At 44.1% G+C, this 23,297-nt stretch overlaps 1 protein-coding gene across 4 annotated transcripts in view; it reads left to right on the top strand.

Annotated features, from left to right (window-relative positions):
- ISG20 (interferon stimulated exonuclease gene 20kDa) overlaps positions 1 to 3,847 on the top strand; it is a 20,334-nt gene extending 16,487 nt beyond the window's left edge. For 3 of the 4 annotated variants that reach the window (XM_011948330.1, XM_011948331.1, XM_011948329.1), the window contains one exon: positions 2,791 to 3,846. In XM_011948330.1, the coding sequence (XP_011803720.1) occupies positions 2,791 to 2,907 (117 nt within the window). In that variant the 3' untranslated portion in view covers positions 2,908 to 3,846. Of the gene's footprint in view, positions 1 to 2,790 lie in introns of all 4 variants that reach the window. The other variant, XM_011948332.1, reaches the window with a different exon arrangement.
- Positions 3,848 to 23,297: the final 19,450 nt, after the last annotated feature.

The following is a 23,297-nucleotide window of genomic DNA, read 5'->3' as shown; positions in this document are numbered from 1 at the left end:
CCTCGCTCTCCTCCCCTTCTTCCCCTTCTCCCTCCCTGTCCCCTCCCCTTCTTTCTCCTCCCTCATGCCCTCGCACACCTCAGGGCAGCCTGCCCGAGGCATTGATGGTAGGTCCTGCTGTGCCTGGTCCCTGGGCTGGTAGAGTGAGGATGAGGGCAGGGAAGGGGAAACACCCAACAAAGGTTTGCTTTTGTTGTTGAAATCAAGCCAGTCACCCTGTGGGAAGTGAAGCTTGCTCCCACCATAGAACTCTGGGCAATGGTGTAAAACACACACCTCACCTCAGATGTGTCTCACAGCAGGAGCCAGGGAACTGGTATATTTGTACACCAGTTCCCATCAACCTCCAGCTGCTGCTGCTCCTGGGCACTGATTCCACAGCACTCCTGGCTGGTGGGCCAAGCAGGCAGGAAAAGGCATGCAGATGTGGGGGGTTGGGAGTTTACCCTGTGGGAAGGGCAGAGGGAGAGGGGCCAGACACTAAGAGCCAGGGCTGCACACAGGGACCCTTCAGGTCAATGGCTCTTTGTGAAACACCTGCTCCATGCTTTAGGCCAGATCCTAGAGACACACGGTGAACAAGACCTGTCTCTGTTCTTGAGCTCTTGGTTGGTTGGGAGGTGGCCCTTATCCAGGTCATCAGCACACATGGTAGGGAGTATCTGATGGAGGGAAAGGCAGTGGCCTGGGAGCAGGATGAAGGATGGGGCTGGCAGGGCAGGAGACAAGATCTGCACAGAGCCTGGAGGGTCTTAGTCAAGGAGGGCAGAAGGCATGCGGAGTGGGGCTGGGTGAGGGGCTGGCGAGCATGGAGCCTGCCCCTCGCCTCCCGGTAAGAACTTCAGGAACCATGTCCGGAGCAGGGAACAGGCCTGAGTCTGGGCCTGTTAGCCTTGAGGCGCATGAGGCACATAAGGGCCAGGCTGGGGTTTTCCTGGAGCCCTTGTCACTCTGTGGTTCTCAGTCTGGGGCCTTGAGCCTGACCCAGGGCCTTCTCCTAGGCTCTGTCCCTGGGCTTATTAAGCCTGGTTGTTCCAGAAGCTCAGTACCCCACCAGGCAGTTCCTGCCTGCACTGATGCCCCTAGAAACCAGCCCTCCAGCCCCCCTCACATGGACAGTGGTACTACTGATCACTGTGACTAGAACTGACCCACAGGACACAAGGAGCTAACATGGTAGAGCTGTCACAGTTGGGCAGTGGTGTTACTGCCCCTCGAGGGGGTGAAATGGCAGGCCTGTGGCTCCCCGCCAAGCTGCGTGCATGGTAGACTAGGCTGCATAGGAAAGGAAGGACTCTGCCATTTACCAAGCCCTGTGGAGGATGCTGGGCACTTGGCATCTCTCATTCCATCCTCTAAGGCAGGTATAATCAGGCCCGTTTCACAGAAGAGGAAACAGAGGCCCAGAGAGGAAAAGTGGCTTGCCCATGGTCACAGAGCTCATAAGCAGGGGAGCTGGGAATTGGAGACTGGGTTTGTCTGATTCCAAGTCCAGGACTCTTTACCGCCCACTTGGTAATAAAGGATGCTGGTGCTGCATTCTTCTTCTGTTCTTGGCTTCCTTCTCCATAGAACAGAGTGGTAGAGCACATAACTTCCCTGTGCCTCAGTTTCCTCATCTGTCAAGCAAGGCTGGTGACGGGCAGGTATTCAGAGGCACAGCGCGGACGACACCACCATGCTACCTGCTTGTTGATTAATGACAGAGTGTCCAAGCCAACAAATAAACATTAAAAAATAATACAGCATAATAACGGCAACAAGAAAAAGCCTTTTTGAGCTGGGCCACCTAACCAGGTATTCCCAACACCCTGTCTGGAGTGCCTGGAAAAGAAGCCCCTGTGAGAACAGGAAGGCCTCTCTCGACAGAGGGACACCAAGAAAATGCAGCCAGATCCAACAGCCCGCTGGCTCTCATGCTGGGTACTAGCCAGGACACCAGGGCTGAGCGGGGGATGCAAAGGGAGATGAAAGGTGACTGCAGTGAGGATTTGCCCAGCGTACTTGCCTTTTCAGGATCCACATCTCAGCTCCACAACTGGCTGGCTTGTGTGTGAGCCTCAGTTTTATCATCAGTAAAATGGGGGAATAATCGTATCCAGCTCAGAGGTTTAACTTCAGCCTAGTGCACGGAAGACGTGGTAAATGGTCATTGCTTCTCCCTTGAATGGACTGAGGGCCCCCTGACTCCCATAGCACTACCCCATAAAGCCTAGGCTCCCGACTTCGGCATTCAAGGCCTTCGGTGACAAATCCAGGCCCACCATCTGTCCCCACACCATCTTTCACACACCCCCTGCCCCCACCCTCTCAGGTCTCTTATTTTAGCTGCACATGCTCTCCCTGCCTCCTAAATGCTTGCAGCCTTTCCTTTCCATTTATTGATGTCCTTGTGTTCTCTCTGAGCAGCCCTTCCCCGTGTCCCTAGCTGGAGTTCCTCACTCCCTCCTCGGTGTCCTGAAGCTCCTTGTTAGAGCTGCTGGAGCCACTGCGTGTGTCTGACAGCAAGTCTGCAGCCTCTACTTACCTTGCGGGACTGCAGGCGACTTCAAGGCACAGCCTGGTTCCCAGGAGGCTGGATTTTGTGCCACTGGCCCCAGGGCTGAAGGCAGGCCAGCTCCAGCCACCTGCTGAATCTCCTAAGTCCAGAGTGTCAGAGATCTCAAGAGACTCTCACCCACTGACCCACCTGGGGACTCTGGAAATCGGGATGTGACCAGGGAAGACCCCGTCATGGGGCCTCTGAATTCAGCTTCATCCCAAGTCCCCACTCTATACTTGTGTCTGCAGAACAGCCTGCTTGGACACAGCTCGGTGGAAGATGCGAGGGCAACGATGGAGCTCTACCAAATCTCCCAGAGAATCCGAGCCCGCCGAGGGCTGCCCCGCCTGGCTGTGTCAGACTGAAGCCCCGTCCAGCCCATTCCCCAGGGACTAGAGGCTTTCGGCTTTTTGGGACAGCAACTACCTTGCTTTTGGAAAATACATTTTTAATAGTAAAGTGGCTCTATATTTTCTCTACGCCATCACTGGGTCCTCTTCTTATTCTTCTCTCCGAGCTGGGTTAACAGTAGACAGGATCCATTTCTGTGTGATGTTAGGAGGGAATGAAGTCTTATGCTGGGGAGGTGGGCAAGTGTCAATTTCCTTAATATCTTGAATCCTGTGGGTCCAAAATGCAGCTTGGGAATCTAAGTAGCATGTGGCTTAATTACTAATCCCACCCTTTGCTGTTGCATTCTAGCCCTATTCCTGGTGCATTTATGCCCAGAAAGGTGGCGTTATTTCCTGGGGTGGCATTCAGCTCCTCTTGATTTTGGTGCCACAGCATTTGTGGACTTTGAAGTGAAGGTATAGGAAATGTCAAGGGTGCCACCCCGGCAACCTTGAGCAAGTCACCCCTCCTCTTATTTGTAAAATGAGGAAGGAAAGGTAACGAACTGTGGAGTCAGAGAGAAGTAGGTTGGAATCCTGTCTTTGTCATTTAGTAGCTGTTTGACCTAAGGTGAGTCACTGAACTTCTCAGTTTCTCTATCTGTAAAATGAGAATTCTAACAACTCGTAGGGTATTTGTGAGACATTGCATGCAAAGCCCCCAGCACCATGCCTGTCCTAGCTTAAGCATCCACCAGGTGTCGATAAGTAATTGTTCTTCCCTGGACTGCCTACAGATCTAGGGTACCCCAGGAAGAGTCACAGCACTCCGTTTCGGGGCTCGGCTCTCTGAGGGGAGGGCATACTGTACAGGGAGGAGGGTCTGGACCAGAAATCAACTGCAGAATTCTTGTGATTTTAATAATAATTAGTAATTTAGTGCTTACACTAAATAAAAATCACTGGAATGGTGTCCAAGCAACTTTTTTTGTTTTCGTTTGGTTTGGTTTGGTTTTTGTTTTTGAGATGGAGTCTCACTCTGTCACCCAGGCTGGAGTGCAGTGACTGGATCTTGGCTCACTGCAAACTCCACCTCCTGGGTCCAAGTGATTCTCCTGCCTCAGCCTCCCAAGTAGCTGGGATTACAGGCATGCACCATCACGCCCGGCTAATTTTTATATTTTCAGTAAAGATGGGGTTTCTCCATGTTGGCCAGTCTGGTCTCAAACTCCTGACCTCAAGTGATCCACTCACCTCAGCCTCCCAAAGTGCTGGGATTATAGGCGTGAGCCACCACACCTGGCCAAGCTGTTCCTTTTTTTAACCTCCACAGGTGATTCTGGTCCTAGGGTATTTGAGTCACCTGCGGTGCTTTCTCAGCCATCCCAGCACCTGAGCATGGTGCTCTGACACTACAGTGAGCATCTGCATCACCTGGCAGATGCTGGGTTCACCCCCAGAGTTTGAGACCCAGTGGGTTGTGGTGGAGCTCGAGAATGTGAAAGTTCCCCATTCTAACAAGTTCCCCACTGCTGTTGCTGCTGTTGCTGCTGTTGCTGCTGTTGCTGCTGCTGCTGCTGCTGGCCCGGGGACCATGCTTTGAGAGAAGCACTGCCTAAGCATCAGGTGTTAGGATGTGCAGCCACAGTTGAGAGTTGGCCCCAGGGCTGGGCGCCACCAAGGTGCACTCAGTCACAGGTCCAGCCTCTCCCCATGCCACCTCCCTTGGCTCCCTGTTCAGGCAGAGAGGTCCACAGCCCGGCAAGATGTGTCCCAAATGGCCCACTACACGGAAGAGGGACTCAAACAAGGTTAAGAACCCAAGAGATTCCAATCCAGACCTGCCCGATTCCCAAACTCAAGTGTTTTTTCCCTCTCAGCTGTCCTAGGATGGCAATGCCTCCCATCTGAGCCATTGACCTCTGGGAAGCTGGAGGGCCCCCTCCCATGTCTGGAAGAAGGGCGAGATGCCATCAGCTCTCACAGGGTTCTCTCCCGCCCTGTCCCCAGAGTTTCAAGGTGATGACCCAGCCCTCTGCAGCTTTATGATTTCTTATGTGCCTTCAAGGCTGCTGGGTGCATTGGCCTTGTCTGGCTGTGATTGGCCACCAGGTGGTGACCTTGGGCCGTCTGTCCTCCCGAAAGCTTCGAGGGCAGAACCTGCATAATGAACATTTTGGGATGTGGTGTGAGGGACAGTGTCTTCAAAAATGCCTAGGGGGCTGCTCCAGGGATCCTCTAGGCAGTCTTCAGTCAGCCACAGATGCTAAGGCTCAGAGAGGGGCTGGAGCATGATGCAGCCTGGCCTGGGAGGTGAGCCCAGGCTTTCCGACTCCCGGCCCAAGGTTCTGTCCGTGGCTTCAGGCTTCCTTGAAAGGAGAGACAAACCAGGTTTCCTGAAGGCAGAGCATTTCAAAGGGAATCTCCAGCCCGACTTGCTTAGATGCCCTGGGGGGAAAGAAAACCGGAGAGGTGCCCACCACCCCCACTCCCAGGCAGGCAGGACCCCAGAGAGCAGCAGGTGCCGCAGTCACATAAGACACGGGCAATGAGCGCTCTAGAAAGAGCACCAGCTTTAGAGTCAGCTGACCTGGGCTGAGGATCTGGCTTGAGTCATGGCAGACGAGTGTCTGTCTTCTGTGACACTCAGTATTCCCAGCCACTATGTGGGCTTTCCTGCCACTCAGGGCTGAAAAGAAGATTGAGAGTCTGTATGCAAGGTGCCCAGCACTGGGCGGGAGGTGGGGGCAGGAGGGGCAGGGGCCGATAAACAGCATCCATCACTACTGATATAAAAATCAAGAGCTGCCTTGGGGCTGCCCCTCTAGACTCCTCAACACAATTGGAGTTGATGCCTGCAAATGTGGGGTTTATTCCAATGAGGTCTGAGGATGGGAGAAAGGAAGGCGATGTTTATTGAGGTGGTAATGTCTAGCCCGCGGGGAGCCCTATCTGGGGTTCCAGTCAGGGCAGGCAGCTCAGGCTACCTGGTGTCCCCTGAGCCCATGGGAGAGCCTGCGTCTTAGCAGGTACTGCTTCCTCCTCCTGCAGCCGGCCCAGCTGAGCCTACAGGGTACAACTAGAGAGGGAGAAAGGTGGGTATATTCCGGGCCTCTACTCCAAGGGTCACAGATGAAAATGCCTCAAGGGCCAGTCCTGAAAAATAAATGACTGAACCAGACCAGCTGTGCTGTGGGGAACAGGGAGTGTGTGCCTTGCTGGAGCAGGCAGTTGCCACTCAGCCCCAGCTTGCTGTGGCCATGCACAAGTGCTGGCCATTGTGCACATTGTCAGGGCTGTGTCTGGCCCACAGGCCACCAGTTTGAGACCTAAACTCCAGTCCACCTTCTGACTCTTTCTGACTGGGAGGCATCTACCCTTGTCCTGGTTGTGTCCAAAGACAGAAAATCAACTTCTCAAAAGCACTTCTCAGAGGGTGCAGGCCCTGGATTTATGTATAGCAAGGTTTGTCCCCCTCAATCTCACACCCACAAGAAATTCAATCCCACTTTAATGGGGTGACCTGTGACACATCTTCAAATGGTTTTCATGTCACCATCCTCTCCCTTGAGTCTTTGACTTTCCAGGTTAAATGTACTCAATTTCTCAATGTTTTCCTTTTATGTGAAGGCCCTCCCGATTTCTCCTCTACCCCCCACCAGCTGGCCCCCTACCCATTCCTACACCCTGGCTTCCTTGTCCCTTCTCTCTCCACACTCCCCAAGCCCCACTCTCAGTGGGTCCTTAACAAACGGGGAAAAGGTGGAAAGAGAAGCAGGACCCAGGTGAGCTGAGGGAAAGAGCAGCATGCGCCATCCAGCCGAGGCTGCTGGAAAGACCTGCGGCACTGGCGGGATGAACGAAGGTGCCAGGGACAAGAGTCACCGCCTGCTGACTGACTGTGCAGGCATCAAACAGACTTTTTGGGTAGCTGGAAATAACAGTCTAAAAAACGGCCCCACCTTGCTGAGCACACCTGAGTCACCTCTGACTCAGACCCAGACTCCCGGGCTGAACTAGTGAGGGGATTGGAAAGGCTGCCCTGCCCCTCTCAGTCCCCTTGTTCCTCCCCGCTTCCAGGCCATCTCAGCCAGAATGGAGAAAAGTGCTTCTATTCAGGGGTGTACTCGTGCTCCTCCTACCCTGAACTGCTAAATGTCTCCGGGCACATCCCAGCCCCTGCTTCCCCACTGTCCCCCAGCCCATCCGAAGGCCCATTGTTGTCTCCAAGGGTGTCAGCCAGCCCTGTCCCAGTTCCAAGACTGGTAACCAGCGAAGCCCAGCTTCCTGTCCAGTGTTCTGCGGGCTGGGCCAGGCACTGCAGCCAAGAGGCTTACTCACTGGTGGAACAATTTCTCCTCTATATGGAAAGAACATATGCTTTTCCTGCTGGGGGATGAGAGACTTTCGAGTAGCTTTGCCGAGACGTGGGGGAAAAGGCAAATGCTGGCCTGGCCCCAGCACCCTGTTTTCCAGCAATGTGTGTCTTGTGGCAGAAGCTTCAGGCCTCTGTTCCCAGGCACATGGGGAGGCCCAGGGAACACTGCTTGGAACCCTTGGTTTTAGGGCACTGACCTGGTCCCCTCTTTCAGGGCTAGATGTCCTGAACTCCTCATTCTCCTATTCCATTCTCCCAATTTTAGGGCTAGAACAGAGTGGGAAGATCTGAACTTAGTTCTGCCAGAGTCCCCCTCCAGCCTTGAGGTCCCTCCAGAATGGAAATGTCAGTGCCTACCTCAGAGGGTGCTTGTAGGGTTATAGGGACACACAACAAGTGCTTAAAAGGTAACAACCATTGTGTTGTTATTAATATTGTTCTCCTCTCAATACATATTTACTCAGCATCTCCTATGTGCTGGGGGATGTACTAGGCCCTGAGGATGAAGGTAGAGGAAGAGCTGGCTGTTTCCCCAAGCGGCTACCTGCCCCCGCTCCCCCCCCTTAAACATGTTCATGTGCATACACTAGCAGGGCATAAGGCACAAATAATACAACACCTATGTTTTTAAAAAACTAATTTTTGAAATAACTTGGAATGGCCAGGTGCAGTGGCTCATACCTGTAATCCCAGAGCTTTGGGAGGCCAAGGTAGGAGAATCACTTAAGGCCAGGAGTTTGAGACCAACCTTGGCAACATAGACCCTGTCTCTACAAAAAATACAAAAATTAGCCAGACATGGTGGTACATGCCTGTGGTTCTAGATACTTGGGAGGCTGAGAATGGAGGATCACTTGAGCCCGGAGTTCAGTGCTGCAGTGAGCTATGATTGCATTACTGCACTGCAGTGGGATGGGCTAAATAGCAGAGAGTATATAGCTAAATGAGAAATTACTGAGCTAAATGACTTGGTTGAGAAACTCATCCAAAACACATCAGGAAGGGATAAAGAAATGAGAATGAAAGACAAGTCAGGAGATATAGAGAAAAGAAGAAGAAATGTTCTGATCTAGAGTAGCTAGCTTCAAAGACAGCCCTCAGTGATCTCCATTTCCTGGTGTTCACTTCCTTGTGTAGAAGTCAACCCACTTCCTCACAACATTGACTGGGTCAGACCTGTGTAACTGGTAGAATATTAAGGAACTAACAGAGTGTAGTTTCTAAGTCCAGACCATAAATGTCAACGTGGCTTTCTTCTTACTCTCTCTGGAATCCCTTGCTCAGGGGGATGCCAACTGCCATGTTGGGAGGATACGCAATCAATCCTGCAAAGAGGTCTACATTTGCAGGAGCTGAGGGCAACTGCCAACATCAACTTGCCAGTCATGTGAGTGAGCCATCCTGGAATCAGATTCTCTAATACCAGCCAAGTCTTCAGATGAGTTCAGCCTTGACCAACATCTTGACTCCAACTTTGACAGACTTTGAGCCAGAAACACCCAGCTAAGTCACCCCAGATTCCTGACCTCAAGAAATTGCACAAGATAATAAAGGCTTAATGCTGTTTTAAGCTGTTAAGTTTTAGGGTAGTTTTTAATGCAACAGTAGATAACTAATGCACTATCTATATACTAGAAACCCCAAAAGACTAAATAGAGTAGAGAAAATATTTGAAAAAATAATAACCAAGAATTTCCCAGAATACAAAAGAATGCATGTTAATATGGAAATAATCCATTGCATTCCCAACTAAGTCTGTAAGTAAAAATTCACATCTAGATACATTTCAGTGGAATCTTAAAAATCTGAAAGTCAAAAATGAAATTCTTTTGTCTGTAATGTAGAGGCTGGAAAAACTTTTTTAATAAAGTTCTATAAACTTCCAGAGAGGAAAAGATCACCTACAAAGAAGTAAGAGTGAGACTGATATCTAACTTCTCAACAGCAACATTGAATGCAGGGAAATGGAATAACATCTTCAAAGAGTAGAAGGAAAAGAACTTTGGACCTGCAGTTCTATGTTTAACTAAGTTTTTATTTAAAATGCAAAAACAGTCATACTGGAAAATGGGAGTTTCATAAAAAACTAAACATGCAACTACCATACAACCCGGCAATTGCATTCCTGGGCATTTATCCCAGAGAAACAAAAACATTTCACACAAAAATCTGTATGTGGATGTTTATAGCTGCTTTACCCATAACAGTAAAAAACTGGAGACAAACTAGATGTCCTTCAATGGGTGAATGGTTAAATAAACTGTGGTGCATCCATACCACGTAATTCTACTAGAATAAAGGGAAACTATTTATACACCTAACAACTTAGATCAATCTCCAGATAATTATGTTGAGTGTAAAAGTCAGTCCCAAAAGGTGTATACTGCATGATTCCACTTAAAAAATTTTCCTTAAGTGACAAAATTATAAAAATGGAGAACAGTTTCATAGTTCCCAGGAGTTACAGGTGGGAAGAGGAGATTGTGGTGGCGCATACGGCATTCTGAATAGTGAGACCTCACAACAGTACAACTTCCCACACTCTGCCCCCAAAATGCTTCTGTTCATCTCTAACCTCCTGGCATGAGACAAAAGAATTTCTCTCTGAGGAAACTGATCAAGCCAATGGCAAAAACCTATAGATATTCCTATCCGGGGTTCCCAGTGAACCAGCTGGACTTCTGCTCCATCACCCTACAGTGAGGCCCACAGTCGACGAGCCCTTTCCACACAAAGACAGATCCCCTAATCAGGCTTTTAGTGCCTCACTCTTCAATATGAATAGCCAGCAAAGGATCACCAGCCTTTTAAGGAAGGTTTCTACTTGAAAGTTACCCAAACAAAGAGTAGGTGAAAACTGAGACGGAATAGATACAAAGCAGGCAGGACACTTTAAAGAAAGAAAGGGGGAAAAAAACACCATAATTAATATTATCAGAAAACAAATCAAATATATTACATCCAAAAAGTAAATAATACTACTTAAGAAGGAATATTAAAAGAACAAAAAGTGTTCTTCACAAGTAAAAATAGTACAGCAGAGATTTTAAATGCAATAAAATATTAAAATATCAAGTAGTGTAAAACTTCCAGAAAATAGACCAAAAAGGTAAAGAGAAAACAAAACAGATGGAGGTGGAGCAAGATGGCTGAGTAGAAGCCTTCACTGATCATCCTCCCCATAGGAACACCCAAGTGAACAAAAAAGCACCTTCATAAAAACCAAAAATCAGGTGAGCGATCACAGTACCTCGTTTTAACTTCATATCACTGAAATAGGCACTGAAGAGGGTAGGAAAGATAGTCCTGAGTTGCTGGTGCCATCCCCTCCTCGTTTCATCCGCAGCAGCCTGTGGTACAGACAGATAATCTGCACTTGTGGGCGGGAGAGAAACAGTGATTGTGGGACTTTGCATTGGAACTCAGTGCTGCCTGGTCACAGTGGAAAGCAACACCAGGCAGAACTCAGCTGGCACCCATGGCGGGAGCATGTAGACCAGCCCCAGCCAGAGGGAAATCACCCATCCCAGCAGTTGGAACCTGAGTTCCAGCAAGCCCTGCCATCGTGGGCTACAGTGCTCTAGGGTTCTAAATAAACTTGAGAGACAATCTAGGCCACAAGGACTGCAATTCCTGGGCAAGTCTTGGTACTGTGCTGGGCTTGGCGCCAGTGGATTTGCAGGGCAAATGACCTAGTGAGACACCAGCCAGGAAAGCCAAGAAAGTGCTTGCACCACTCCCCTACCCACCCCAGCCCCAGGCAGTGCAGCAGGCAGCTCTGGAAGACATTCTTTCACTCCACTTAAGGAGAAGAGGGGGAAGAGTAAAGAGGACTTTGTTTTGCAACTTGGATACTAGCTTAGCCAAAGTAGGATAGGGCACCAGGCAGAGTCCTGAGGCCTTCATTCCAGGCCCTAGCTCCTGGACAACATTTCTAGACACACCTTGGGCCAGAAGGGAACCTGCTGCTTTGAAGGGAAGGACCCAGTCCTGTCAGGATCCATCACCTGCTTACTAAAGAGCCCTTGGGTCCTGAATAATCCACAATGATACCCAGACAATACTCGTTATGGGCCTTGATATTTCTGGACCTGCCCTGGGCCAGAGGATAGCCCACTGCCCTGAAGGGAGAATCTCAGGCTTGGTATCATTCACCACAAGCTGACTGAAGAGCCCTCGGGCCTTAAGTGAATATCAGTGGTAGCCAAGTTATACTCACCACAGGCCTGGGATGATGGTAGCCATGGGGAGAGACTCCTCTACTTGTGGAATGGGAAGGAAAGGGTGGGAAGGACTTTGTCTTGTGGCTTGGGTGCTAGCTCAGCTGCAGTGGAATAGAGTACCAGGCAGATTCCTAAGGTTTCCAACTCAAGGCCCTGGCTCCCAGAGAGCATCTCTAGACCTGCCTAGGGCCAAGAGGAGCTCACCATCCTAAAGGGAAGGACACAAGCCTAGCTGGCTTTACCACTTGCTGATTGTAGAGCACTAGGGCCTTGGGCAAACAGGCAGTGATTACCACAGTCCTTAGGCGAGACCCAGTGCTGTGTTGGCTTCAGATCTGTCCCAGTGCAATCTCAGTGGTAGTAGCTACAGAGGTGCTGTGTCACACAGGCAGCTTGGCACAGATAAAGAGGCTCTATGTGTTTGGGAGAAAGTAAGGGAAGAGAACAAGAACCTCTGCCTGGTAATCCAGAGAACTCTTCCAGATCTTATTCAAGACTGCCAAGGCAGTACCTCTGTGAGTCTGTATGAGCCACAGCATTAGTGGGTTTGGGGTGCCCCCTAATTCATGTATGGATGCAGTGACCGAAAACTTAAATCACAACACTCAAGTCCCTTCAAATGCCTGGGAAACCTTCCTAAGAAAGATGGGTATAAACAAGCCCAGACTGCAAAAACTACAATGAATACTTCAATGCCCATATGCCAATGAGCATCCACAAGCATCAAGACCATCCCGGAAAACATGACCTCACCAGTTACCAGTGACCAATCTGGAGAGTCAGAGATATTTGACCTTTCAGACAGATAATTCAAAAGAGCTGCTTTGAGGAAACTCAGTGAAATTCAAGAAAACACAGAGAAGGAATTCAGAATCCTATCAGATAAATTTAACAAAGATACTAAAGTACTTAAAAAGACTCAAGCAGATATTCCAGAGTAGAAAAATGCAATTGGCATACTGAAGAATGCACCAGAGTCTCTCACCATCAGAACTGGTCAAGCAGAGAAAAGAATTAGTGAGCTTGAAGCCAGGCTATTTGAAAATACACAGTCAGAGGAGACAAGAGAATAAAGAATAAAAAACAATGAAACATGCCTACAGGATCTAGAAAATAGCCTCAAAAAGAAAAATCTAAGAGTTATTGGCCTTAAAGAGAGTGTAAAGAGAGAGAGAGAGAGGGATAGAAAGTTTATTCAAAGTTTATTCAAAGTGATGATAACTGACAACTTCCCAAACCTAGGGGAAGAGATATCAATATTCAAGTACAAGAAAGTTCTAGAATACCAAACAGATTTAACCCAAATAAGACTACCTCGAGACATATAATAATCAAACTCTCAAAAGTCAAGGATAAAGAAAGGATCCTGGGCCGGGCGCAGTGGCTCAAGCCTGTAATCCCAGCACTTTGGGAGGCCAAGATGGGCGGATCACGAGGTCAGGAGATCGAGACCATCCTGGCTAACACGGTGAAATCCCGTCTCTACTAAAAAATACAAAAAACTAGCCGGGCGAGGTGGCGGGCGCCTGTAGTCCCAGCTACTTGGGAGGCTGAGGCAGGAGAATGGCGTAAACCCGGGAGGCGGAGCTTGCAGTGAGCTGAGATCCGGCCACTGCACTCCAGCCCGGGAGACAGAACGAGACTCCGTCTCAAAAAAACAAAACAAAACAAAACAACAAAAAAAGAAAGGATCCTAAAAGCAAGAGAAAAGAAACTAATAACATACAATGGAGCTCCAACACATCTGGCAGCAGACTTTTCAGTGAAAACTTTATAGGCCAGGAGAGAGTGGCAGGACATACTTACAGTGCCGAAGAAAAAAACTTTTATCCTAGAAAAGTATATGCAAAGAAAATACCCTTCAAAAATGAAGCAGAAACAAAGAAAGTTGAAGTGTAGCATTTTTATTAGTTTTCTCTTTGTCTGTTAGTTTGTTTATACAATCAGTGTTAAGTTGTCATCAGTTTAAAATAATAAGTTGTAAGGTATTATTTGCAAGCCTCATGGTAATCTCAAATTAAAAAACCTACAACAGGTCTGGCATGTTGACTCATGCCTGTAATCCCAACACTTTGGGAGGCCAAGATGGGAGGTTTGCTTGAGCCCAGGAGCTCAAGACCAGCCTAGTCAACATAGTGAGACCCTGCCTCTACAAAGAAATAGAAAAAAAATTAGCCAAGTATGATGGTGCATGCCTGTAGTCCCTGCTATTTGAGAGGCTGAGGTGGGAGGATTGCCTGAGCCCAGGACCTATGATTGTTCCACTGTACTCCAGTCTGGGTGACAGAGTGAAAACCTGTTTCAAAACAAAAACAAAACAAACAAACAAAAAACCTACAACAGACACACAGAAAATAAAAAGCAAGAAATTAAAACATACCATCAGAGAAAATCACTTCACTAAAAGGCAGAAAATAAAGAAGAAAAGACCACAAAACAACCAGAAAATAAATAACAAAATGGCAAGAGTAAGTACTTACTTATTGATAGTAACATTGGGCTGGACACAGTGACTCACGCCTATAATTCCAGCACATTGGGAGGCCAAGGTGAGAGGATTGCTTGAGCCCAGGAGTTTGAGACCAACCCAGACAAGATAGTAAGTCCTAGTCTCTATAGAAAATAAATGAATAAATAAATAAATTTATATTTTTTATTTTTATTTCTCACCCTGTCTTATGTTGCTGTTCTGCAATTTTTTTTTGTTTGTTTTTTGTTTTTTGAGATGGAGTTTCACTCTTGTTGCCCAGGCTGGAGTGCAATGACACAACCTTGGCTCACTGCAGCCCCTACCTCCTGGGTTCGAGTGATTCTCATGCCTCAGCCTCCTGAGTAGCTGGGATTACAGGTGCCTGCCACCATGCCCGGCTAATTTTTATTTTTTTAGTAGAGATGGGGTTTCACCATGTTGGCCAGGCTGGTCTTGAACTCCTGATCTCAGGTGATCCACCTGCCTCGGTCTCCCAAAGTGGTGCCATTACAGGGATGAGCCACTGCACCCAGCCAAAAAATTATTTTAATTAGCTGGGCATGGTGGTACATACTTGTGGTTCCAGCTACTCAGGAGTCTGAGGTAGGAGGAGCACTTAAGCCCAGGAGGTCAAGACTTCAGTGAGCCATGACCAAGCCACTGATTCCCAGCCTGGGTAACAGAGCAAGACCCTGTCTCAGTAACAACAATAACAACAACAACAAACAACACTGAATGTAAATGGACTAAACTCCCCAATCAAGAGACACAGAGTGGCTAAATAGATTTAAAAAAAACAAAAAACAAAAACCCAATGATCTGTTGCCTGTAAGAAACACACTTCACCTATAATGACACACATAAACTGGGAATAAAGGGATGGAAAAATATATTCCATGTAAATGGAAACCAAAAAAAAGCAGGAGTAGCTATACTTACATCAGACAAAATAAATTCCAAGACAAAAACCAAAGGTCATTATATAATGATAAAAGAGTTAATTCACTAAGAGGATTTAACAATTGTAAATATATATGCACCCAACATTGGAACACCCAGATATATAAAGTGAACATTATTAGAGCTAAAGAAAGAGATACGCCCCAATACAATGATAACTGGAGACTTCAACACTCTGCTTTCAGCATTGGACAGATCATCCAGACAGAAAATCAACAAAGAAACACTGGACTTAAGTCTGCACTACAGACCAAATGGACCTAATGGATATTTGCAGAACATTTTATCCAATAGCTGCAGAATACACATTCTTCTCAGCACAGGGAACATTCTCAAGGACAGACCATATGTTAAGACAAAACAAATCTTAAAAAATTCAAAAAAATTGAGATGATATCAAGTATCTTCTCTGATCACAATGGAATAAAACTAGAAATCAATAACAAGAGGTATTTTGGAAACTATACAAACACATGGAAATTAAACAATATGCTCCTGAATGACCATTGGGTCAATGAGAAATTAAAAGGAAAATTTTAAAATCCTTTATTTTATTTTATTTTTTGCTCATGCTGTCTTGTCTAAGAAAACAAAATCTTGAAACAAATGATAATGGAAACAGAACATACCAAAACCTATTGGCTACAGTGAAAGAAATACTAAGAGGAATGTTTACAGCTGTAAGCACCTACATCAAAAAAGTAGAACAATTTCAGGCCAGGTGCAGTGGCTGGCACCTATAATCCCAGCACTTTGGGAGGCCACGGTGGGCAGGTCACTTGAGCCAGAAGTTCAAGAACAGCCTGGCCAACATGATGAACCCCATCTCTACTAAAAATGCCCAAAATTAGCCAGGTGTGGTGGTGCATGCCTGTAGTCTCAGTTACTTGGGAGACTGAGGCATGAGAATCGCTTGAACCTGGGAAGCAGAGGTTGCAGTAAGCCGAGATGGCACCACTGCACTCCAGGTTGGGTGACAGAGTGAGACCCTGTCTCAACAAAAAACAAAAAACAAAAAAGTAGAAAGGTAGAAAAATTTTAAGTAAACAACCTAATGATGCATCTGTATGTGTGTGTGTGTGTGTGTGTATGTGTGTGAGAGAGAGAGAGAGACTGACTCTCACTCTGTCTCCCCAGGCTGGAGTACAGTGGCATGATCTAAGCTCACTGCAACCTCTGCCTCTCGGGCTCAAGTGATCCTCCCACCTCAGCCTCCCAAGTATCTGGGACTTCAGGTGTGAGCCACTGTACCCAGCTGATGCATCTTAAAGAACTAGAAAAGCAAGAGCAAACGAAACCCAAAATTAGTAGAAGAAAGGAAATAATAAAGATCAGATCAGAAATATATGAAATGGTAGTGAGGAAAAAATACAAAAGATCAATGAAAAGAAAAGTTAGTTTTTTGAAAAGATAAACAAAATCAACAAACCTTTAGCCAGACTAAGAAAAGAAGACAAGAACAAAATAAATAAAATCAGAGATGAAAAAGGAGCTATTACAACTGATACCACAGAAATGCAAAGGATCATTAGAGGCTACTATAAGCAATATGTCAATAAATTGGAAAACCTAGAAGAAATTAATACATTCCTAGACACACACAACCTACCAAAACTGAACCATGAAGAAATCCAAAACCAGAATAGACCAACAAGTAAGGAGATTGAAGCTGTAATAACAAGTCTTCCAGCAAAGAAAAGCCTGGGACCAAATGGCTTTACTGCTGAACTTTACCAAACGTTTGAAGAAGAACAAATACCAAGCTTACTCAAAATATTCCAAAAAATAGAGGAGGAGGGAATACTTCCAAACTCATTTTACAAGGTCAGTATTGCTCTAATACAAAGACACATTAAAAAAAGAAAAGAAAGAAAACTACAAACCAATATCCCTGATGAACATTTACGCAAAAATCTTCTACAAATTACTAGCAAACTGAATTCAGCAATAAAATGATTATTCATCAAGAACAAGTGGGATTTATCCTAGGGATGCAAGGATAATTCAACATATGCAAGTCAATCAATGTGATACATCATATCAATAGAATAACGACAAAAAATGATCATTTCAACCGATTCTGAAAAAGCATTTGATAAAATTCAACATCCCTTCATGATAAAAACCGTCAAAAAACGGGATATACCAGGAACATATCTTAACACAATAAAAGCAATATGTGACAGACCCATAGCTTATATTACACTAAATGGAGGAAAACTGGAAGCCTTTCATCTAAGGTCTAGAACAACGAGGATGCCCACTTTCACCACTGTTATTCAACATAGTGCTGGAAGTCCTAGCTGGAGCAATGAGACAAGAGAAAGAAATAAAGTGCATCCAAATTGAAAAGGAAGAACTCAAATTATCCTTGTTTGTAGATGATATGATCTTATATTTGGAAAAACCTAAAAACTCTACCAAAAAACTATTAGAACTGATAAGTTCAGTAAAGTTGCAGGATGCAAAATCAGCATACAAAAATCAATAGCGTTTCTATATGCCAACAGTGAACACTCTAAAAAAGAAACCAAGAAAGTAATATACAATAGCTACAAATGAAATACCTAGGAATTAACTTAACAGAAGAAGTAAAATATCTTTACAATGAAAATTATGAAACCTTGATGAAAGAAATTGGAGAGGACACCAAAATATGGAAAGATATTCCATGTTCACGGATTGGAAGAATCAATATTGTTAAAATGTCCATACTACCCAACGAATCTACAGATTCAAAGCAATCCTTAACAAAATGCCAATGAGAGTCTCCATAGAAATAGAAAAAATAATCCTAAAATTTATATGGAACCACAAAAGATCGAGAACCAAAGTTATCCTGAGAAAAAGATTAAAATTAGTGGAATCACATTACCTGATTTCAAATTATAATACAAAGCAATAGTAACCAAAACATCATGGTACTGGCATAAAAACAGACATGTAGACCAATGGAACAGAATAGAGAACCCAGAAACCAATCCATATATCTACAATACACTCATTTTCTTTCTTTTTTATTTTATTTATTTTTTGTTACATTTTCAACAAACGTTCTAAGAACATACACTGGAGAAGGGAGAGTCTCTTCAATAAATGGTGCTAGCAAAACTGGATATCAATATGCAGAAAAATTAAACTAGACTATCTCTTGCCATATATAAAAATTAATTCAAAATGGATTAAAGATTTAAATCTAAGACCTCACACTATGAAACTACTAAAAGAAAACATTGGGGAAACTCTCCAGAACATTGTATTAGGCAGAGATTTCCTGAGTAATACCAACACACACAGACAACCAAAGCAAAAATGGACAAATGGGATCATATCAAGTTTAAAAGTGTCTGCACAGCAAAGGAAATAAACAACAAAGTGAAGAGACAACCCACAGAATGAGAAAAAATACTTGCAAACTATTCATCTGACAAGGGATTATTAACCAGAATATATAAGGAATCAAACAACTCTATGGGAAAAAAAATCTAATAAACTGATTTTAAAATGGGCAAAAGAGCTGAATAGGCATCTCTCAAAAGAAGACATCCAAATGGCAAACAGGTATTTGAAAAGGTGCTCATTATCATTGACCATCAGAGAAATGCAAATCAAAACTACAATGAGATATCATCTCACCACAGTTAAAACGGCTTTTATTTAAAAAACAGGTAATAACAAATGCTGGCAAGGATGTGGAGAAAGGGGAACCTTTGTATACTGTTGTTGGAATGTAAATTAGTACAATCACTATGTAGAACCGTTTGAAGATTCTTTTAAAAAACTCAAAATAGAACTATCAGATGATCCAGCAATCTCACTGGTAGGTATATATCCAAAAGAAAGGAAAGCAGTATATTGAAAAGATAGTCGGACTTCCATGTTTACTGCAGCACTATTCACAATAGCCAAGATTTGGAAGCAACCTAAGTGTCCATCAACAGACAAATGGAAAAAGAAAATCTGGTACATATACACAATGGAGTACTATTCAGTCATCAAAAGAAAGAGATCCTGTCATTTGCAACAACATGGATAGAACTGGAGGTCATTATATTAAGTGAAATCAGTGAGGTACGGAAAGACAAATTCCACTTATTCGCATGTCCTCGCTTGTTTGTGGGAGTTAAAAATTAAAACAACTAAACTCATGAGAGATAGAGAGTAGAAGGTTGGTTACCAGAGGTTGGGAAGGGTTGTGGGGAGTGGGGAGGAAGGAGAGATGGTTGATGGGTACAAAAATATAGTTAGAATGAATAGTACTTGATAGTACAACGGAGTGACTATGGTCAACAATAATTTATTATACATTTTTAAATAAATAAAAGAGTATAACTGGATTGATTATAATACAAAGGATAAATGCTTGAGGTGGCAGATACCCCGGTACCCTGACATGCATTGTGTGCCTGTGTCAAAATATCCCACATACCCCATAAACATACATACCTACTATGTACGTACAGAAATTAAAAAGAAAAAAGAAAATGGGACAGAACACACAAGAAAATTAGAGGTTTTACCTAGAAATTTAATATCTGATGAATAGGAATTCTAGAAAGAGAAGAGAGAAAACAGGGAGGAGGAAAATTTATCAAAACTGAAGTATATGGATCATCTAAGACAAAGGGCTCCCTAGAGGCTCAACAAGATGACTAAAGGAAGACCCATACCAAGGGACATCACTGTGGAAATAAAGTCACTGAGGATAAGAGGAAGACCCTAGAAGCCTCCAGAGAAGAGTAATGGGGCATGCAGTAAGGTCCAGGAGTCAGAAAGGCACCAGACTTCTTTAGAAGACCGGACAGTGATGTAATGCCTCAAACTTCCGAGGGAAAGTGATTTCTTTTTTTAAACAAAATTATTTTTACATCATCAAAAAGCATCAAGTGAGGAACATGATTTGTAACCTAAAACTCTATACCCAAGCAAACTACAGATCAAATATGAAAACAAAATAAAGTGATGCTTTAAGAAATCTACACCTTCAAGTATTTATCTTGCACATGTCTTTTTAAAGAAGCTATTGGAAGATATGCTCCACCTCAATGGAGGAGGAATCCGAAAAAGAGGAACTCCAGGAGAAGAGAAAAGTGTAAGATATTCCAGGGAAGATGAGGACAGGATGTCTCCAGGTGACAGCTGTGTATTGAGCCCAGAGAGGAGCCAATCTAGAGTGCAGGGGGGGGGTCCTGAATATCTGTCAATAACAAAAGGGAATCATAGCAAAAGGAGGTTCTATTAGTTTGAGATAAATTAATAGTAGGCACATAGTAAACTAAGTTAAAAAGAGAGACAATTACTAGTACCAAGAATGAGAAAACGTACAAAAGTAGTAGGTATGTTGCCCTTTTGTCATAATTTACATAATAATAACAATAGAAACACTGAATATTGATTTAATTCCCCAAAATGATGATGTGACTATTTTGGAAGGGTGAAGAAAGAGAGATGTGTGTTCCATCTTTTTTTTTGAGGCGGAGTTTCGCTCTTGTTGCCCAGGCTGGAGTGCAATGGCGCTATCTTGGCTCATTGCAACCTCCACCTCCCCAGTTCAAGCGATTCTCCTGCTTCAGCCTCCTGAGTAGCTGAGATTACAGGTGCATGTCACCACGCCTGGCTAATTTATGTATTTTTAGTACAGATGGGATTTCACCATGTTAGCCAGGCTGGTCTCAAACACCTGATGTCAGGTTTTTTTTTTTTTTTTTGAGACTGAGTTTTGCTTTTTGGCCTAGGCTGGAGTGAAGTGGTATGATCTTGGCTCACTGCAACCTCCGCCCCCTGGGTTCAAGTGATTCTCCTGCCTCAGCCTCCTGAGTAGCTGAGACTACAGGTGCACACCACCATGCCTGGCTGATTTTTGTATTTTTAATAGAAATGGGGTTTCACCATGTTGCCATGTTGGCCGGGCTGGTCTTGAACTCCTGACTTCAGATGATCCATCCACCTTGGCCTCCCAAAGTGCTAGGATTACAGGTGTGAGCCACCTCGCCCGACCATTTCTTCATATTTCATAGGAAGTACATAATATTTCAAATAGGATGACAAAGAAATATCAACATATGGGTACTGTTTAGAAATTAGAACTAACTACAGGAAGAAAAAGCTAAATGGTTTGAAAATGCTTACCTTTGGGTAGCAGTTATGTGTGATGTGGAGCATTTGGCCAGGAGGCCACTGTTTTTTATTATAACCCTTGTGATATTTAATTTTTAGAAAAATTGTTTAGGTATTATTTTTATAGAAAAATAAAATCAAATAAAATGCAATGGGGGAGATGGGTGAATGGTATTGAGGAGTAATACATGGGGGGCTTCAACTATATTAATAATGGTTTATTTCTTAGGTGATAGGTATACAGATGTTTGGTATATTATTTATATGCATGTCACATATCCAATATATAATTATTTTTAAACAGCAACAGCAAAGTAGTGCTATTCAGAGAGGGTGACTGAAGGCCCAGGGTCATGGAATATAAAAGATGGGACAAATCCTGAATGTAGACGTTAGCCTGGGGAAAAGGAAGAAAGAACAGTTCTGACCATACCAATGGGAGAGGGGTTAGAAAAGGTGGCTAGAGAGATATTTTGAATTGTAGTTGGAAGAAGTTGAGAAATTTCTCAACTTCTTGTTGGCAGAAAATAGATTTGAAGTTCTGGCTGAAGATAGGGAAGTTATGGGAATATATTTGTTCCCTAGGGCTGTTGTAACAAATATCACAACCTTGAGGGCTTAAAACAACAAAAATATATTCTTTCACCGTTCTGAAGGCCAGATCTAAAATCAACGTGTTGGCGAGGCCAGCCCCTCTCTGCAGGCTCTGGGTAGAATCCATTCCTTGCCTCTTCTAGCTTCTGGTGGCTGCTGGCATTCCATGGGGTCTTTGGCTTATAGCAGCATCATTCCAAAGCCTGCCTCGATCTTCACATAGCCCTTTCTGCATGTGGTGACGTATAATCTCCTTCAGCCTCTCTTTCATGAGGACACTTGCGATAGCATTTAGGACCCACCCAGATAATCCAGGATTAGCTCCTCATTTCAACGTGTTTAATTTAATAACATTGACAAAGTTCCTTCTTCCAAATAAGGTAACATTCATAGGTTCCAGGCATTTGATGTGGATATCTTTTGGTGGACCATTTTTCAGCTTACACAGAAACTGATTGGATTTAAAGAAACGAATTTTTTTTGTATTGCTTCCCAGGAGAATTTCAGTAAGAAGTCCATAAAAGCAGAAAAATGGTTGCTGAATAACAATCAGATAGATCTGAATCAACCAACGTGAATTTTTTAATGTGAATTTTTTTCAACAAGCTCAAATGTCTTTTTATTTTCTGTGATTTTGTATAAATTTTGTATCATATGTCTTTTTATTTTCTGTGATTCCTTTATCACTTTGATCAGCAAGAAAATGGAAACATTTTATTTACAAATTTGTAGATTTTAGGTGTGGCAGGTAAAAAGAGACATGGAGAAAAATGCATTGAGTAAATATAAACCAATTAAAGCTTGGGTTGCAAATTTAAATTCTGACAAATAGAATTTCAAGTAACAAACATCAAGGGACAAAGAGGCATTTTATGGATTAATAAAATAAACATAGACCAAGAAGACATAAACATAAACATATATGCATCTAACAATATAGCCCAGGATTATATAAAGCCAGGCAGTCCCAAATAACTTTTTGCAATGACAGAAATGTTCTATATCTGCATTGTCCATTACAGTAACCACTAACAACATGTGGCTGCTGAACACTTGAAATGTGGCTACTGTGACTCAGGAATTGAAGATTTAATTTTAATTAATTAAAACTTTTTTTTATTTTTTGAGACAAGGTCTTCCTCCATCACCCAGTGGTGTGATCATGGCTCACTGTAGCCTCCACCTCCTGGACTCAAGCAATTCTCCTGCCTCAGCCTCTCAAGTAGTTGGGACTATAGGCATGCATCACCATGCCTGACTAATTTTTTTAAAATTGTTTGCAGGTCTCACTATGTTACCCAGGCTGGTCTCAAACTCCTGGGATCAAGTGATTCTCCTACGTTGGACTCCCAATGTGCTGGGAATACAGGCATGAGTCACTGTGCCCTGCCAATTAAAATGTAAATAGCCACATGTGCCTACTACCTACTACATTGGACAGTCTTGATGAAACAACAGTTGGAAGAATCATGAATAGAACTAAATAAGGAAACAATAATAGTTGAAGATAGTAATATACTCCTCTCAGAAGTGAACAGACTAAGCAAATCAGAAAGATAGCTCTGATTTGGTATTGGCAGATTCCTCCACAATAATAACCTTTATTGTCTTTGTTTTTATTTCCTATTTTGACCCCCGAATTTGCACTGTTTATAGTTTAATAACAAATGGACATATTCCT

Source organism: Colobus angolensis, unplaced genomic scaffold, assembly GCF_000951035.1.
Source record: "Colobus angolensis palliatus isolate OR3802 unplaced genomic scaffold, Cang.pa_1.0 Scaffold278, whole genome shotgun sequence".
In the NCBI taxonomy this organism is placed as follows: Eukaryota; Metazoa; Chordata; class Mammalia; order Primates; family Cercopithecidae; genus Colobus; species Colobus angolensis.
This window is presented reverse-complemented; position numbering and strand designations above follow the sequence as displayed.